The sequence below is a fragment of the Protopterus annectens genome, chromosome 1.part1, assembly GCF_019279795.1.
Source record: "Protopterus annectens isolate FY-2018-M chromosome 1.part1, PAN1.0, whole genome shotgun sequence".
Taxonomy (NCBI): domain Eukaryota; kingdom Metazoa; phylum Chordata; order Ceratodontiformes; family Protopteridae; genus Protopterus; species Protopterus annectens.
In genome coordinates, this window is record NC_056726.1 from 354,364,859 (window position 1) to 354,384,175 (window position 19,317).

The window sequence follows — 19,317 nt, forward strand, 5'->3', positions numbered from 1 at the left end:
CTTACCATCAGGGCTTTAAATTGCCAGTTTCATATGTTAAAGTATCAACAACATATTATGGAACTAATTAAACAGAAAATGATGTTGATTCCTGATTGTGCAGAACATAAAGATTTACAAGAGTTAATGCATTCTGCTAACCAAGTTGGTAAACGTACTTTGCAATGTGGTTTTGATGCCTTAGAAGCATCTTGCAGGGCTGGTGTCACTGGGTCTGTTCTTAGAAGGCATGCTTGGCTTAAGGAACAAAACTTCCCAGACCATGTCGAAGCAAAATTACTAGATGCACCATTATACCAAGAGCGTCTATTTGGCAATAAAGCAGAAGTCCTCCTGAAAAGGATGGAGGAAAAAGCTAAATCTATGCAAACTGTTAAAGATTTCTTAGAAGTACAGCCACCTAGATTCAGTAGGCATAGGCCTTCAAAATACTGGTCTTTTCAAGTCCCTCCCAGATGTTCTCAGGCCAAACCCAGGGGCAGCAGACCTCCAAGACTACAGTCTCAGAGTATGCACAGATCTAAGCAATGGAGTCCACCCACGTCCAAAATAGGAAGTAGTAAGCTGCCACCCTGTTGTAAAATCTCGCAGTGACTTATCCATTACTCTTCCAAGCCTTGCCCAAGTACTTGCACCTTTAGGAGGGAAACTTGACCTGCATGCCAAAAACTGGGAGTACATTACCCAGGACAGATGGGTCTTAAACATTGTTTCCCAGGGATACAGATTCCACTCACTCCCAACCCGAAGCAGATGGCCAGACCTCCCCCCAAACCAGTGGGCAGAGGCCCAAACACAAGTACTTTCTCTCCTCAGTATCAAAGCTATTACACCTGTCCCAGCAGAACAAAGGGGACAAGGCTTTTATTCCAGACTGTTTCTGGTACCCAGAAAAGAAAACTCTTGGCGTCCTATCTTGGATCTGTCTATTCTCAACACCTTTCTGGTGGCTTCAAAATTCAAAATGCTTACTCCCCAACAGCTGCTTCCTATGCTAGCCAAGGACTCCTGGCTAGCAACCCTAGACTTGAAAGAAGCTTATCTGCACATCCCCATAAGGGAATCTTGCAGGAAATATCTACGTTTCAGAGCAGGCTCTATGCAGCATCAGTTCTCTGCACTTTCACTTTTTTTTTTGTTACACTTTGCACTTCTTTAGCTTATGTACTGCGCCCAGGGTATTCACAAAATGCCTAGCTCCAGGCATTGCATATTGCAGGCAGAGAATGATTCAAATTTATCCATACTTGGACGATTGCCTGATTCAGCCTGACAGTCAGGAATTGCTACTACAGCACCTGACATTTGTAAAGAAACTTCTTATAGGTTCATAGGTTAGTACTAAGCTAACTGCCCTTGCGAGCCTTTTTAAGCCTAGCCAGATGTTCATCGTGCATACAGCTGCAGTCATTACAGATGGGTTATACTGCCGTCAGGCGGGTCCTCGGTCTGCCGAATTCCAAAGTCTAGGTCCGGCGTCTGTTGTCATCGCTTCTTCCCTGACAGTGCGGCAGGGGTATAAAAGAGCCAGCCGACGGCATTTTCTTCAGTCTTTCTTGCCGCGCGGTGCCCGAAGCAGAAGCAGTTCGCAAATGCCGGTCGGCCAGCTCCTGAGATTTACAAAAGTATTTCAGCCAAAGTCTTCTTTAAAGCGAAGTACCCCGTTGGGGAAACTTTTCTTGCCTCAGACCGATGTCAGTCAAAGTTAATAATTGCATTTCTTGTGGGAAGCAAATACCGCATAAGGATTTTCACTCTTTCTGTATACCTTGCTTAGGGCCAGACCACGACGTCTCGGCCTGCCATTTTTGTGCTAGGTTCAGCAAGCGCACTATTAAGCACCGGGCGGAGTTCGCCCTTCATTATTTTGGCAAAAAGTTTAATTATATCATGTCGGATACACCAACGCCAGTTTTAAGCAAAAGACGCAAAGACAAGGACCGACATCCGAGGTCTGCACAGAGTACAGAGACCACGCTTAGGCCGACTACCGGTTCTCCGGTTCTCAGCGAGGTGTCTACGCAGCCCCTGACTACCGATGAAACTATTTTACCGGTGACTTCAGTACCTGAGGTCGCAGGCTCCTCGGCCTCCATTCCCACTGCAGATACCGATGCCACTCTTGGCAGGGAAACTGAAAACTTAGTGAGGCCTGCCATTTCTGAAGGCGTCTTCAGGCCTTCCACCTTCTCTATTAAATCCTTCACTAAATCTAAAGCTGCCATGAAAACTAAAAAACAGGGTCCTCAGACCTCCTCTCAAGGCCCCATGCCTAAAAAACAGATGCTTAAAATGACTGAGGATTTGGTAACTCTCATCAGGGGTTCTCAACCCCCCCTCTGACAAAAGACCCAGATTGGAGGAAGACTACCCTTCCTCAGACCAGGCTTCTATTGCCTCAGACCATTCTGAGGACCAGGATTATGCCTATTCCCCTTTTGGAGACTCTGATGCTGAGGAGTCTATTCCCTCGGTCTCTCCCCCTGAGGACTACTCTTTTGGGGAAACCCTGCATACATTGAGGGAGCACTTTCACTGGGAAGGCCAAGATTACTTGGATTCCAAGAAAAGGCTCAGCGAATTTCTACTGCCCCCCCAGCATAGGCCCCTGGCTATCCCTCCTGTTATAGATATTTTGGATGATGTGTACGCAGAAGCCACTCTTAATCCAGATTCTTTACCTCCAGCCCCTGTTAAACCAGACAGGTATTACCGGGTCCCTGATTCTCACCAGTTCCTTTATAAAAGCCATACTGCTGACCCAGAAACAATTTCACAGGGTCCCAAGGGAATAAAGGCCTCTACTGCTAAAAACCCTTTACCTTCAGAGAGATTCCAGAGCATTAGAAAGGTGGGGGAAAAGGTGTATACATCTGCCACTTTAACCATGCGGGCATTAAACTGTCAATTTCATATGTTAAAGTACCAACAGTTTTTGTTATCTCAGCTGAAAAGCAAAATGACACAAACAGAACAACCAGATTTGAAAGAGTTGCAGGATTTGTTGCATGGAGCAGAGCAAGTGGGTAAACATACCTTGCAGTGTGGTTTTGATGCTTTAGAGGCCTCATGCAGAGCTGCTGTCACGGGGTCTGTCATACGTAGACATGCTTGGCTCAAAGAACAAACTTTACCAGATCATGTCAAAGCAAAGTTATTAGATGCACCACTTCAAAAAGATGTATTGTTTGGTGTTAAAGCTGAGGAGGTACTAAAGAAAATGGAGGAAAAAACAAAATCTATGCAAACAATGAAAGATTTCTTGCAGGTGCAACCTCCACGCTTCAGCAGAAACTGGCCTTCAAAAAATTGGTCCTTTCCAGCCACGGACAGACCTCAAAGGGGCAGATACAGACGCCCAAGGGGTAGAGGACAACCTCATGGATCTTACAGAGGTAGACAGTGGCAAGCACCAACTCCAAGAGGTGGAGAAGATAGATCACAGTCATTTAGAAAACGGACACAATGACTTCCCCCTATGCCTGCCAAGCAAAGCTATAATGGCAGCACCTTTGAGCGGAAAACTGGCATTATTTTCAAAAAACTGGCACATAGTTACAAAAGACAAATGGATTCTGGACATTATAGACAGAGGCTACAGGTTCCACTTTCACACCCTTCCAAAAATGAGAGGCTTGCCAAACCTGCCACAAAATCAAAGGGCAGAGGCACAAAGACAAATTTCCACTCTCATGGATATGAAAGCGAGGTACCTGCAAAAGAACAAAGTCAAGGTTTTTATTCCAGACTATTCCTGGTACCAAGGAAGGGCAAAGATTGGAGACCCATCTTAGACCTATCCATCCTAAACACATATCTACAGGTGCCAAAATTCAAGATGCTCACATTACAGCAGCTTCTTCCTATGCTGGACAAGGAGTCTTGGCTGGTAACACTGGACCTCAAGGAGGCATACCTACATGTCCCTATCAGACAAGATTGCAGAAGATACCTCAGATTTCTTGCAGGTTCAACCCATTACCAATTCTCTGTATTGCCCTTTGGCTTATCTACTGCGCCCAGAGTGTTTACGAAATGCCTGGCATCAGTAATTGCCTTCTGCAGACAACAAGGAATACAAATCTATCCATATCTGGACGACTGCCTGATCCAAGCGGACAGCAAGGACATTCTATTGCAGCATCTGGTGTTTGTAATAAAACTGTTAAACTACCTGGGATACACAGTGAAAAAAAAAGAAATCAAAACTAATACCTTCTCAACAGATAATTTTCCTGGGTGCCAGCTTAAATACAACCACCCAGATGGCCTACCTCACGCCAGACAAACAAGGGCAACTGTCTCAATACTTCAACAAAATGGCAACTTTCACCAGACTAACTGCAAGGAAAGTCCTACAGGCTCTGGGATTCATGGCATCTTGCATCCTACTAATCCCGTGTGCAAGGCTGCATATGAGGAAACTACAGTGGTATCTAAAAAACTTATGGTCTCAACACAGCCACAGCTTGGAAACAATTATACCACTCATTCCATGCTTTCAAAAGGAATTTTTGTGGTGGGCTCAAGCATGCCAAAGAAACACAGGTCTCCCTTTCTGTTTACCTCAAGCAACTCAAATCATCACAACGGACGCCTCAGACTATGCCTGGGGAGCACACATGGAAGATCAGTGCATTCAGGGAAAATGGTCCCAAAAAGAGAAGCACCTACACATCAACCAAAAGGAGATGCTAGCCGTGCAAAATGCTCTTATGACCTTCAAAGACCTACTGCATCCAGGCCAGCTATTGATAAGGACGGACAACACCACAGTCATGTGGTACATAAACAAACAGGGGGGAACTCATTCATACCCCCTGTGCAGGCAAGCCATGACCCTGTGGAACACAGCACTGGACTTACAAATTCAACTACAGGCACAATTCCTGCCAGGGAGGGAAAACACACTGGCAGATAACTTGAGCAGAAATATGACAGACCCACACGAATGGAAGTTGCATCCTCAAGTCTTCTCAAAGATAACTCAGGCATGGGGACAGCCAGACATAGATCTATTTGCTACCCACAAAAATCACCAGTTGGAAAATTTTTGTTCAAGGACCTATCATCCACAGGCATGGAAAGTGGACGCACTCTCAATTGGACAACATTGACAGTCTATGCCTTCCCGCCTCTTCCTCTACTGACCAAAGTTCTATTAAAAGCCAGAGCAGAGAGGCCACAAATGATTCTCATTGCTCCAGACTGGCCACGACAGCACTGGTATCCTCTCCTAAAGAGCCTGACACACTCACCACCATGGATCCTACCTCTAGGTCCTCTTCTGTTGTCCCAGCACAATTACAAAACCCTTCACAGCCAGCTCAAAACCCTAAATCTAGCTGCATGAAGAATACCTTAATTTCCCAACAGACTCTCCTCTCCAAGGAGGTACAGGATGTCATCTTGGAGGCCAGAAGACCCTCTACTAGAAAAGCTTACTTCGCCAAATGGAAACGATTTTGTTCCTGGAATCAAGAAAAGGGCCAGAATCCTTGGGTAATAAATATACCTCAAATTTTACAGTACCTAGCTGCGATGTTAAACAGTGGCCTTTCCTTCTCCTCCATCAAGATCCACGCTTCAGCCATTTCTGCACAGTACAATACAGATCCTCCTTTATTCTCACATCCTCTATTAAGGCAGTTCCTCAGAGGGGCAAAAAATATAAACCCCCCACGGAAACCTGCTACCACAACAAGGGACTCCTTTTCACTCAACCCCCTGCCGCCCAAACCCTAACAACAGATGCATCAGACTATGCATGGGGGGCTCACATGGCAGGACAATGCATTCAAGGCAAATGGAGCCCAAAGCAAATGCACCTGCATATCAATCAAAAAGAATTGTTAGCTGTACAGAATGCTCTGACAGCCTTCAAAGGACTTATTCTTCCAGGACAACTATTGGTAAAGACAGACAACACCACAGTTATGTGGTACATAAACAAGCAGGCGGAACCCATTCCTACCCACTCTGCAGTTTAGCCATGGCTCTGTGGTACACAGCCTTGAGCAACCAAGTGCGCCTGCAAGCTCGATTCCTGCCAGGCAAACTAATTCACTGGCAGACAGCTTAAGCAGAGTTCTCATGGGAAGCACACGAGTGGAAACTGGAACCTAAAATATTCAAGCTTTTCAGGAACAGATGGGGGGGCACCAGAGGTGGACCTCTTTGCTTCCCCTCAGAACTGTCAGTTGAGCAAATATTGCACCAGAACACCCAACAGCCAAGCTTGGAAAGTGGATGCCCTGTCCTTTACTTGGGAAAGTCTCTATATCTATGCCTTTCCCCCGCTACCCCTCCTCTCAAAGGTTCTAATAAAGATCAAACAGGACAAGCCAAGGACAGTCCTGATTGCACCAGACTGGCCATGCCAGCACTGGTATTCTCTTTTGCACAATCTGACAGTAGTGCTACCATGGCACCTGCCTCAGACACCTTCCCTGCTGTTTCAGCAGGAGGGCAAGATTTTGCACCCTCCGCTACAGACCCTGAACCTAACTATTATTACTTTATGTATTAACTTTATTTATTAACCTTAACTTTGTATTGGAAAAGCTCACGCTTCCGCCCTTTAAACCTGCTGCCACAGCAGAGTTAAAATTCCTCTCATGGAAAACAGCTTTACTTTTAGCCATCACTTCACTTCAGCAAGAAGAGTGTCTGAATTGCAGGCCCTTATGGCTGTGGAACCCTTCATTATCTTCCATGCAGACAGGGTTCCCCTCAGGCTAACCCATCATTTATGCCAAAGGTGCTGTCTAGTGTGGCTTTAAACCAATCCATTAATTTTCCAACTTTTTTCCCCTAATCCTCAGAATAAAGGGGAAAGGATTCTGCACTCCCTGGACGTGCACAGGCAGCTCAGGTTCTGTCTGGACAGGACTAAGCCTTTCAGAAAATCTGACCAGCTGCTAGTCAGCTTTGCTGCAGGGGCAGAGGGCAAGGCCATTTCAAAGCAAACCATTTCTAAATGGGTAACACACTGCATCCATTTCTGCTACAAACACCATAGAAAACCTACCCCACAGAGGATCAGAATGCATTCCACTGGGGCTACATCAACCTCTGCAGCATTTCTTAGGGGGGTCCCTACCAGGGACATCCTGGAAGCTGCAACCTGGAGCTCTGTACACACTTTCACCAAGCATTACCACTTGCCTATCTTTTCTAAATCCAGAGCTGGATTTGCCACAGCAGTCTTACAGTGCCTGATTGCCAGCCCTAATGCTTCTTAACTAGCTCCACCCTTCCTCAGCTTTGGGAATCAATCGAAATGTGATGACTGCAACAGTGAAACACGAAGAACATAGTACAATTGTGTACACCTTCCATAAATGTAGATGTTCGAGTGTATTCATTGTTGCAGTCCTGGTTACCCTCCCTCCAGCCCCCCCAACTTCTCTTTACTTTTACCTTTTTTGTTCGGCAAATCTCATATCATGTGTATTTGCTTTTTGCTGGGGGTGTTCCATACCATGTAATTGCTTCCTCTTTTGGGGGCATCTGACATCTGGGGCAAGAAAAACTGATGTAATGGCATCGGCTGCATGTTTTATACCCCTGACGACCTGACGTCATGGAAGAAGCGACAGCATCCAACGCAGAAATCCCAAGACTGATATTCAGGCCAACTGAGGGCTGCCTGCAGGCAGAGAACCCCAAATGTGATGACTGCAACAGTGAATACACTCGAACATCTACATTTATGGTTAGTGTACACAACTGTACTTTCTTCATTCATGAGGTGCAAAGATTGTTTGGAGGCTACAGTTAAATAGTGATTCCAGAGGGCCTGATAGGTGACTTTTCATGCTATTTACAAAACCGTCTGAGATATTTTTAGAGCCCATTGATATAGTGTTGGTCTTGGAGCATTGAGGAACTGTTCCTGAGTGATGGTAGGGGAGTCATATATGATGGTATTTCCTGAAGGGAGGCTGGGGAAGGGAGGAGTGTAAAGTAAGAGCTGAATTTGTCTGCCAGTAGGTTTTGCTATATCTTCTTGCTCTGTAAAGGATTATTTTCTTCCAGTTAGTTAATTGAATAGTTTTCTTCACTTCAGTTGCTTCCATAACCCCTCAATTGCAGACATTAAGTTAAATATGTAAGCATTGTTCTTGTTGGAATATGGCCTACACTATCCTTTTTCTTAACACTAATATTTAGAAAGTCCATTTATCAAGAATGTCTTGGTTAAAAGCAGTGTTAACAGTTCCTGAATTAGACAGCTGGGTACTGATTAGCTAGTTTTCTTCAGGGAACCTCATCTGTCATGTTTTGTGTACAAAGGAGAGAGAAAGCCATTAGTGTATTTTTATAGCTTGCTTCAAATCTGTTTATTCTGAGGTGTCTTTATGGGGCGTCAGGTATGAACATTCTTTTTCTGTGTTTCTGTGAAGAGACTGTAGGTTATTTTGATGCTAAATGTATTGTTTTCTTCCCATATTTTCTCCTAGGGACATGCTGCAGATGTATTTGAAGCATATTCTCAGCTGTTAACTGAAATGGTCCTTCGCTTGCCATATCAGATCAAGAAGATTGCTGATTCTAATTCACGAATACCACCACCAGTCTTTGACCACTCATGGTTTTACTACTTGTCTGAGGTGAGTGCTGAGTTTCTCTGTGCTGAGTGGTATGCTGTCCTTCAGTGTCTAAGAGGGTTCCTGATATGTAACAGTCAAGATATGCATTTGCTACTTCCTTGGTGCAGTGGTCATTTGAAAACTAGCCATCATCATTGAGCTTTATTGAACAGATGTATTAGGAGAACTGCTGTTCATACCATAGCCAAGAAGCAAATTCCGGGAGCTTGCTTCTCTGAGATGTACGTGCCATATATTATCGATCATGTTGGGTAATACATTTTCACATTTGCTTGTAAATTGCAAAATCAGTGTAATTAAATTGGTGGCATGTTGAGAATCTGCAAAACACACTCCTGGATTTTTTTCCATTGTTAAATTTTTATTTACACAGTACTACAGTAGTGCCGTACGCATTTGTAGACGAGTCATGAAAGAGCAGTAGTTGAATTATGAGCATGAACGAGTTTGCATACTGAAGTAGTTTTTGTATTGTTGAGAAGTCTGATTTTAAGTAATATTTACATGAATACACATTGCATTTTTTTAATGATTGCAGGTTGTGGAAACTAAATAGCTTTGGGCAAAAATATTGAGAATGAAATTGTCATAGTGGGCTATATGGAGTTAAATTAATAGTTTGTGACTCTGAGGAGCCTAGAAGTTGACAAAAAAGAACAGTGACAGATGCGTTAAGTGAGAAATGGGTGGATGTTTACAAGGACCTGTGTACATCTACAAGTAAGTGGAAGGAAGGAGTTGTGAGCATGGAAATGGGATCACTTAGAAGAAGAAAGGAGGTAGTAGAGATCTTTCTAGAAGTAGTGAGGAATGCAGCAAGAATAGATGACTGTTGTAACTTATTCTTAAAATGATTTAAAAAAGGATATGATTAGGTTCTTTAATATTTCTATGCTGACAGACCATGTAAAGGACACTGATAATAGTCCTATCAGGGAAGAGGCTAAGTTGTTAATGTGTCACGAATTATCAAAGCTTGCTTTGAAATTTGGATAGATCTTGGCCAATAGTATTGCCATTATGATTAAAGAAAATCATTCCAAAAATAATTTGAGCTGTAGACAGATTTTACGTAAGTGCAGTGTGTATAAAACACTGGAGGCTGATCTCTATGGATAAAAGTGGCGTAAATATAGTAAAGAGGACTTGAGTGGCTGTCTGCTTAAAACAAAAGTAAACAGTTTAAAAAAAATCTTGATATGATAGTGTAGCATTTCTAATGAGGCCACTGGAAGAGTTTTAGGTGGAGGAATAGGTTGAAAAAATAGCTAGATTTTTGGGGGTATATGGTATCTAAGTGTAGTGACTTTAGTTGATGTTAAACAGCCTCACTATGTTAAGGTACACAGAGCAGGGATGTCACCTGTATCGGGTATCTTTATTTGTTTTGGTAGTACTGGTTAGAAAAAAAAAAGACGGTTGGTAATTGGAGGAAGTAAAGGCAATTGAGAGAGCTTGCTTGCTTCTGTCAACAGGTGGTTGTATTCATTTAGTCGATTATGTGGAAGGCTGTTCGGAGGTTGGAATTCCAGAAGAAATGATAACTTGAGTACATTAAGATTGTGCTTTATATCATTAGGGAAGTACCAGAGTAGATGGAAACTATTTGAGATTTAGAAGTAAATGGAGAAATATCTGGGATTTGCAGTTTGGAGTACTGTAGACTAAATTAAAGCAACAACTTGTAAGACTGCCACACACAGAGGCAGGGCATTGAAGAGAAGGGGAGAGAAGCATGGAACTCTGGATTGCAGAAATATTGCAAAAATGATGGTAACAAGCTCAACTTACATTTCCTTGAAAAGTGGAATAGTAAAATGATAGACAATATGAAGGAGGTACTTCTAAGATGGACTGAACACTGAGCAAAAGCATAACTTTAGCTCTCCCAGTGTGAAAACAAACTGGGGAGTGCTGTTAAATGTTTTTCGGTAAAATTCAGTTACTGTCTATTAAATCCACTGCCTGGATGACAGCAGGGAAGAAATTAGGAAAACATGAAAGGAAATTGACCAGAAAAGGTGATGAGAAAACACAGTCTGGGAAAGGTTCTATAGCTGTTCATCAAAAAGCATTTCAAGCTTCAGCTTTGGTTCAAGAGATGGTTTCTAGTAATTTAGAAGAAAAAAAAAGTCAAAGGTGCTCAGAGGTAATTAAAATAAGTGCAACATTGAAGAACTATATCAATTCAAACAACAAAATGCCGGAAAAAATAGAAGAAGCTTTAGCTAGCCATTCAGATGAATTGATAAAACTGCAAAAATCTGAGGCTGACATGATGAAAAATGTGGTTGAATGAGGTTTCTCAAGAAGAACTGTTTAAAAAGAAAATGGAAGACAGGACGCGCAGAGAAAACCTGAAATTTTTTTGCTATACCAGAAAAACTGGAAGGAACAAGACTGTATTGTATAAAAGCACAAGCAAGTAATTGGACTGGTGTTCCACAGCAGAATTTAATTGAAACAGCACATCGTGTATGCTCCAAACCTGTCTGTGAGAAAGCAGCCAAGACTTATATTAGTAAAGGTGCAGTTATACCAGATCAGAGAAAAAGTATGGCAGAAGGGCAAAGTAAATTGGAGATAGGGTATTTGAAGAAAATGATGCTTCTCTTCTGCCTGGTTTACAGTGAATAAAGTTTCTCCCAGCAGTCAGGGAATGTCAAGAGGTAGGTTTGAGATTCAAGCTGCTGTATCCAACTGTCTTTGAAGTGTTTTTTCCTACAGGATTAGTTATTTTTGATGCCGAATAGGTTAAGGAAAAAATAAAAATAAAAGTTTATCCAACAAAATGAGTTAGCAAGCAGAAAGGGACTCTGCCTCTCATTCTTCTGAAGGTGTAGGGTTCATAGAGAGACACTGCCAGTGAAACCATTTCCAATATTTCTAAGGAAAATGCTTGGGAAGCTGAATAAAGCACAGCAGTTGACTGGAAGAATCAACATGACCTTGAACTTGAACCAGTCTCTGGTGTGGGCGATAGAGATGAATAGCAAGGAGACTTGCAACTCTGAATTTAGTGAATAAATGGAAGACTGTAAAGTATCAATCACATGTGTGAAATGTGGTTTTGCAATAAAATGTCTGAAAAAACTGTACTTTTATTGACTTTGTTAGACTTGTGGGTGGGCTATAAAACTTATTCCCCACTTTATATCATTAATCTTTAGAAAAAAATTAAAAGGGAAACTGAAAGTAAAACAGTTTTTGTTCTTAGTATTTGTATAATATATCTTCAGTATGTAAACTGCATGTTATGTATTGTAAAACAGTGTTTTGTAGGCAGGATTATTTTAAATGTTTGGGGGGGTCTTTTCTGTGACTTGTGTGTAACAGAAAAAAGTTTGACAAAAGCAAGTTTAATGTTCAAATCCTGTGATCTTGGGCTGCTGGAGTGGAGATTTGGTGTAAAGGTCTACTGATTATATTGTATGTAGAATTAGAATATTTTCTGTCTCTATTTTATAAGGGTGAATGTCTAGAGTACTACCTTTGGCTTAAGTTGTAAATAGGTGTTTTTGTAAGCATGTAGCCTTTAAAAATAAGACAAAATTATGAAAGCCATTTAATGACGCTAAAACCAAGATGATGGCGATAAATTATGTACCCACGCACAAATTGGTTCAACAATATCCATATTTATGGGGACATGATAAAATAAAATATTTAGGAGTATGGATTAAAAATTATTCCAGTGTGGCAGCTAAGGATATATGGGAAGAGACTAAACAAAAGATGGTGCAAAAACTGAGAAATTGGAAGCTCTATTATATGGATAATAAGATAAGATAAGCAGTTAAAATGATTTTAGTCTCTTATAGTCTTGTACACAGGTCAGGCATATTTTATCAACCAGAGGAGACGTTGTGGACAGCAATTAAAGAGCTGAAATATTTTTATCTCTGGGGGAAGACTGCAAGAGTTAAGTGGGATAAGATGATTCTTCCAGTAGAACAAGGCAGATTGGGATTACTCTATTTGAAGGGGTATTTCAGAGCTACACAGTTAAGGCTCCTTACAATACCACAAGCATGAACCTATAATTCAAAGTGGAATGTGGGAAGCTCAAGAAACAAGGCGAGACTGAGGTTTTGGATGCAAACCTTTAAGGAGGTAGCATTCATAGAGACTATTATATTTGTAAAGTAGCAGAAAATATTCTAAGAACTAAGCCAACATGAGAATGGAGAAGAGATTCTACCTATAGGGATGACTGCAATTAGGGCTACAGACAATATGCACGAAAGAGCTGGAATTTATTGGAGAAAATTGGAAAGGAACCAACGTATTGGGAGCAAATAACTAAACAAGGAAAGGTAATAGAATGGGAAGATATCAATAATTTGTTTGGACTGCAGGTCATAGATTACCTTCCCTATCAAGGATTGATGTCAGAGTACAGGCAAAGTGAAAGAAATTGGGGGGGGGGTCCTAAATGAAAGACTGACACTGGTAGTGGTTTTAGTAGAATCTAGAGCAGAAGCTACTGTTAAAGGAATAATTAGTACAGCATATAAAATATTGCATAACTATAAGAATCAATCAGAGGAGGTTAGAAATGCTTGGGAAGAGAGACTGGTTAAGGAATTTGTAAAGAAACAATTGGAGGGATATATGTTTGTCTCCCAGAAATGCAGCAAAATCTAGACAATTTAAGATTTTTGCTTGGAAATGTTTACATAGAGATTTTTATACCCCAAGGAGATTCCAGACCAGTTGGCATAATGGTTAAGGTCTTCACTTCTCATGCATAAGGTACAAGGTTCGATCTGACTTCCGGCCATTGCCAGTTTCAAGTTTGCATGTTCTCCCTGTATCTCTGTGGGGTTCCTTCCACCTATGGAAAACATGCTGAGTGATGTTCTTTGTGTTTCACTGTTGCTGCCATCACATTTGGGGTTATCCCTGCCAGTGTAGCCCTTGGCCGGCCCGAATACCAGAGACATGGTATTTCTGCGTCAGTTGCTGTCGGTTGACGACTGACATAAGGTCGTCAGTAGTATAAAGTAAGGCAGCCGGCGCCATTACATCAGTTTTTCTTGCCATGGAGCCTAAAGCAGAAACAGTTTGCGCGAGTGCCGGTTGGCCCGCTACCTGAGTTTTCGTCTCTGAATTGAAGTTGAAGTCTTCTAAGGCTAAGTACCCTGTTGGGGATCCTTTTTTCTTGCACTAACCGATGTCAGAAAAAGTTAATAATTGTCTCACCTGTGGAAAGCAAATACCACACTGAGACTTCCACTCTTACTGTGTCACTTGTTTAGGCCCAGACTATGACGTCCCTCGTTGTCGCTTCTGTGCTTTGTTCAGTGCCAGAACTGTCTGTCGTCGGGCCCTTATTGTAGCCAGATATTTTTGTTTACATTCCTCGAATTCCAATATGGCTTCGGTAAGCCATCCGACAGCAGATCTTCCGAAAAAATGTATAGATAAAGACATAGACTGCACAGATCCAAACCTACCGACGATGCTTCTGTTAAGCTAGTCGTCAGTCCTCCGGTACTCAGTGAGGTGCTTTCGCAGCCCCTGATGCCTGCTTCAGTTGATTCGCAGCCCACTACCTGAGACCCTTTCGGAGTTCGGTATGCCGCATAACTCTTCTTCGACTAAGGATCCTGCGGTCGTCTCTATCTTGGATGTGTCCAGAGCCACTGAGCAGGCACTGGCTTTCATGGAAGTCCTTCGCACTACTAAATCTCAACACAAACCGCCGTCTTCTTTTGCAACTACCGTTCTTTCAAAAATGACTGAATTTCTTAGGCCCAGGGTTCGAATCATACCCAAGAAACCGACGATTCACTCTCAGGCACCTGCTACCTTGCCTCAGTCTCAAATGCTTAAAATGGCGGAAGATCTTATGCTGATCAGGGGAAGCCAAGCTACCCCCTCAAAAAGGAAAAGAGGTCTGTCCCCTGTAGTTTTGTCTGAACAAGAGTCAGATGAGTCTGATGCATCTGACTATAAAGAGATGCAACCCCTCTCTCCACTTATGAGGATTCTGATGCAGAGGACTCCATTCCTTCCACCTCTCCCCCAGAAGATTTTTCCTTTGGGGAAACTGCATACTTTAAGGGAGCATTTCCAGTGGGAGTCATGACTACCCTCAGTCTAAAAGAGAGACTCAGGGAATTCCTAGATCTTCTGCAACACAGACCCTTAGCCATCCCCCCAGTCCTGGATATTGTGGATAATGTTTTCTTTGAATCCAGCTCGACTCCTGATACCCTACCTCCTGCTCCCAGAAAACCATACAGGTACTATAGACTCCCTGACTCACACAAATATCTTTTTAAAAATCCAACAGCTGACCCTGAGGCCATTTCTCAAGGGCCAAAAGGGATTAAAGCAATATCTGCTAAGAATTCCACCCCCTCAGATAGGGATTCTGGAGCACTGGACAGATGGGATAAAAAGTATACACCTCAGCTACTCTTGCTATCAGTGCACTAAATTGTCAGTTCCATATGCTGCAGTAGCATACCTTAGAACTCCTTAAACAAAAAATGTCTTCTTTTCCTTCTTGGGCAGAATCTAAAGATTTACAAGACTTTAATGCATTCTGCAAGTCAAGTAACTAAACATACTTTGCACTGTGGTTTTGACACCCTAGAAGCTTCTTGCAGGGCAGCAGTCACTGGATCTGTCATTAGAAGACATGCCTGGCTTAAGGAACAACCCCTGCCAGACCATGTCAAATCTGAATTGTTGGATGCCCCCTTGCATAAAGATAACTTATTTGACACTAAGGCAGAAGAGGTCTTAAGATGGAAGAAAAAGCAAAATCTATGCAAACAGTTAAGGATTTCTCACAGGTCCAGCCCCCTAGGTTCAGCAGGCATTGTCCCTCCAAACACTGGTTCTTTCCTGCTCCAGTTAAACTGGCCCAACCTAGGCCCTGCGGAAACAGGACCCCCCCAGACAGCATCCCCAGGGAATGCAGAGATCTAAGCAGTGGAATCCACTTCAAAACCACGGAGTTCTAAGCCACCTCCTTATGGTAAGAACTCACAATGACTCACCTTCTCCACCCCTACCCCCCTGCCCACCTTCACTTAGCCCTAGGAGGAAAACTCTCCTTTCACTCAAGCACCTGGGCCACTATTACCAAGGACCAATGGGTTCTGAACATTGTGTCTCAGGGATACAAATTTTCCTTCCACACCCTTCCAACCGCAGAAGGGTTCCCAGATCTACCACCAAATCAGTGAACAGAGGCTCAAAAGCAAATCCTGCAGAACAGATAGGCCAAGGCTTCTACTCCAGACATTTTCTGGTGCCCAGAAAAGAGGGCACCTGGCGCCCCATCCCCGATCTATTCATTCTAAACCCCTTCCTGGTGATCCCAAAATTCAAAATGCTCACCCTCCAGTAGCTGCTACCCATGCTCTCTAAGGACGCTTGGCTAGCCACCCTAGATCTAAAAGAGGTCTACCTCCACATTCCTATCAGGAAATCATGCAGGAAATATCTCCGCTTCAGGGCAGGATCTCAACACTTTCAGTTCTCTTTGCTTCCATTTGGCTTATCTACTGCTCCCAGAATTTTCACAAAATATGTGGCTCCAGCCATTGCCTTTTGCAGACAAATATTAAAATTTACCCATACTTAGACTGCCTTATTCAGGCAGACAGCCATGAAAAGCTGCTCAAGCACCTGGCCTTTGAAAAGACCCTACTAACCTCCCTAGGGTACGCAATCAACGAAAAGAAATCCAAACAGGTACCCACCCAAAGGATAATCTTCTTGGGAGCAAGTCTGGACACAGCATCCCAGCATACCTTACACCAAAGAAACAAATTTTCCTGACAGCCTACTTCTCTCAACTAACCATCAGGCCCCATCTGTCTGCAAGGAAGATCCTGCAAGCTCTGGGGTTCATGGCATCTTGCATACTAATCATTCCATATGCCAGACTGCATATGAGGGAACTTCAGTGGTACCTAAAGAGCCTTTGGTGTCAACACTATCTCAAGACCTGGAAACTCTTCTACCTGTAATTCCTTGCCTCAGAAAGGAATTTCTTTGGTGGGCAACAGCATGCTCCCATAACAAGAGACTGCCCTTCTCCCCACCCCTCGCCGCCCAGACCCTCACCACAGACGCATCGGACTATGCTTGGGGGGCACGCCTGGACGGCAGGTGCATACAGGGCCAATGGAGCCCACAGCAAATCCCTCTGCACATCAGTCAAAAAGAGATGGCTGTGCAGCACACATTGATAGCTTTCAAACCCCTTCTCTCTCCAGGGGTTCTAAATCAGACAACACCACTGTGATGTGGTACATCAACAAGCAGGGAGGGACTCGCTCCTACCCTCTATACAGGCTGGCCATGACCCTTTGGCTCACAGCATCTTCCATGCAACTACACCTGTTAGCACAATTCCTACCAGTCTCTCTCAACTGTCTGGCAGACCAATTAAGCAGAAACCTTCTGGACCCACACGAGTGGCAACACAACTGAAATACCTTCACCCTAATAACTCAGAAATGGGGAACCCTGAAGGTCACCTCTTTGCCTCCCACACCAAGCATCAGCTGAGCAAATTCTGCACCAGGTAGCATCACTGCATGGCTTGGAAAGTGGAGGCCCTGTCCTTTCCCTGGGTCAATCTATTATCTATGCCTTTCCTCCCCTACCTCTCATCCCCAGGGTACTGCTCAAAATAAGGGAGGAAAAACCAAGGACCATTTGTATAGCCCCAGATTGCCTCGATAACACTGGTACCCCTTGCTGCGCAGCCTGTCCCCTCTGCCTCCATGGCATCTTCCTCAGATTCCAACCGTGCTGACCCAGAGGGAAGGGGAATTCATGCATCCCCTATTGCAGACACTCAAATTTGGCAGCTTGGCCCATTCCCTAACCCCAGACCAATCTGCCATCCTCAGTAAACGAGGTTTGGATGTTATCCATGAGGCCAGACATCCTAGCACCCGAACGTCTTATGCAGATAAATGGAAAAGGTTCTGCACCTGGACCAAGGCTGTGGGAGCCAATACAGCACAGCCCTCCATCCCTCTCATCCCGGATTACTTAGCTGATCTACTACACAGTGGTCTCTCTTTCTCCTCTGTAAAAATTCATGCCTCTGCTATTTCTGCTCATTTTCCTACTGAGCAGACCCTTTTCTCACACTCTTTAATCAAGCAGTTTCTCAGAGGGGCTGGCATGTTGAGGCTCCCCCAGAAGGGTACCAACACTAGCTTGGGACCTTAACTTTGTGTTGGAAAAGCTCACCCTGCCTCCTTTCGAACCAACTTCTTCTGAAGAGCTAAAATTTCTCTCCTGGAAGACAGCATTCTTTTTGGCCATCACTTCAGACAGAAGAGTGTCTGAGCTGCAACCACTCATGGCTGTGGAACCCTTCATCATCATCCATGCAGGCAGGGTATCCCTCAGAACTAACCCATCCTTCATGCCCAAGGTGGTGTCCAGTGTGGCTCTCAACCAATCCATTCATTTGCCCACCTTCTTTCCTAATCCCCAGAACAAGGGGGAAAGGATTATTCACACTCTAGATGTGCACAGATAGCTCCGATTCTATCTGGACAGGATTAAATCCTTCAGAAAGTCTGATCAGTTGCTGTTTAACTTTGCTACAGGAGCAGAAGGCAGAGCCATCTCCAAGCAAACCATTTCCAAATGGATAGCGCACTGCATCCATTTCTGCTACAAACAGCATGGAAAGCCCCCCCCCCCAAGGGGGTCAGGACACACTCCACCAGAGCAGCCTCTAGCTCTGCAGCTTTCCTCAAAGGAGTCCCCACCGGGGACATCCTGGAGGCTGCTACCTTGAACATCCGTTCACACTTTTAGCAAGGAATACCACCTGCCTCTCTTCTCCAAATCCAGGGCAGGGTTTAACTCTGCAGTCTTTTAGGGCATCCTAGCCAAGCCCCTAGTTTCCTTGACTGCTGCCACCCATTTCCTTAGCTTTGGGAATCTACCCAAATGTGATGACTGCAACAGTGAAACACTAAGAACATAGTGCAGTTGTGTACACTTAGCGTAAATGTAGATGTTAGTGCATTCAGTGTTGCAGTCCTGGTTTCCCTCCCTCCATCCCCCTTTATTCTCTTTCTGCTTTTATTACCATTCTTCCTTGTTCTCCTTTCCTGCAAGGGACATATTGGTATTTATTTTCCACTGGTGGGGTTCTTCCACCAGAAGCTGGCCTCTACTTTGGGGGCACCTGACAGGTTAGGGCAAGAAAAACTGATATAATGGCGTCGGCTGCCTTACATTATACTACTGACGACCTGATGTCAGTCATCAAACGACAGCAGCCAACACAGAAATACTGAGTCTCTGGTATTCGGGCTGGCCGAGCGCTACGCTGGCAGAGATAACCCCAAATGTGATGACTGCAACAGTAAATATACTCGAACATCTATATTTATGGTAAGTGTACACAACTGTACTTTCCCATCTGAAACTGACCAATAAATGAAGTTGTGGACAGCAACACAGACTCTGTATGGTGCCTATAAGGGGAAAGGTTGTACAGATCAACTGCTTTGGTCATCTGTGATGCATAGTATCCTCAAGGTAGGAGAACACGGATCATAGGGCTAGCCATTTGATGGTATAAAATATGGCTGTAGGTGGTCATGTTGACTAATGTCACCAAAGTGGGCATGGTGTAGTTACTGGTGATAAGTCTGTTGAGGACCTGGCCTATTCTGACTTATGCCAGGGACCCATT

General features: G+C 43.7%; 1 protein-coding gene across 1 annotated transcript in view; it reads left to right on the forward strand.

Annotated features, from left to right (window-relative positions):
* Window positions 1-19,317, forward strand: part of UBR4 (ubiquitin protein ligase E3 component n-recognin 4) — a 3,959,899-nt gene that overhangs the window by 2,756,987 nt on the left and 1,183,595 nt on the right. The window contains 1 exon segment of the mRNA XM_044087073.1: window positions 8,466-8,615. Coding sequence (XP_043943008.1) covers window positions 8,466-8,615 — 150 coding nt within the window.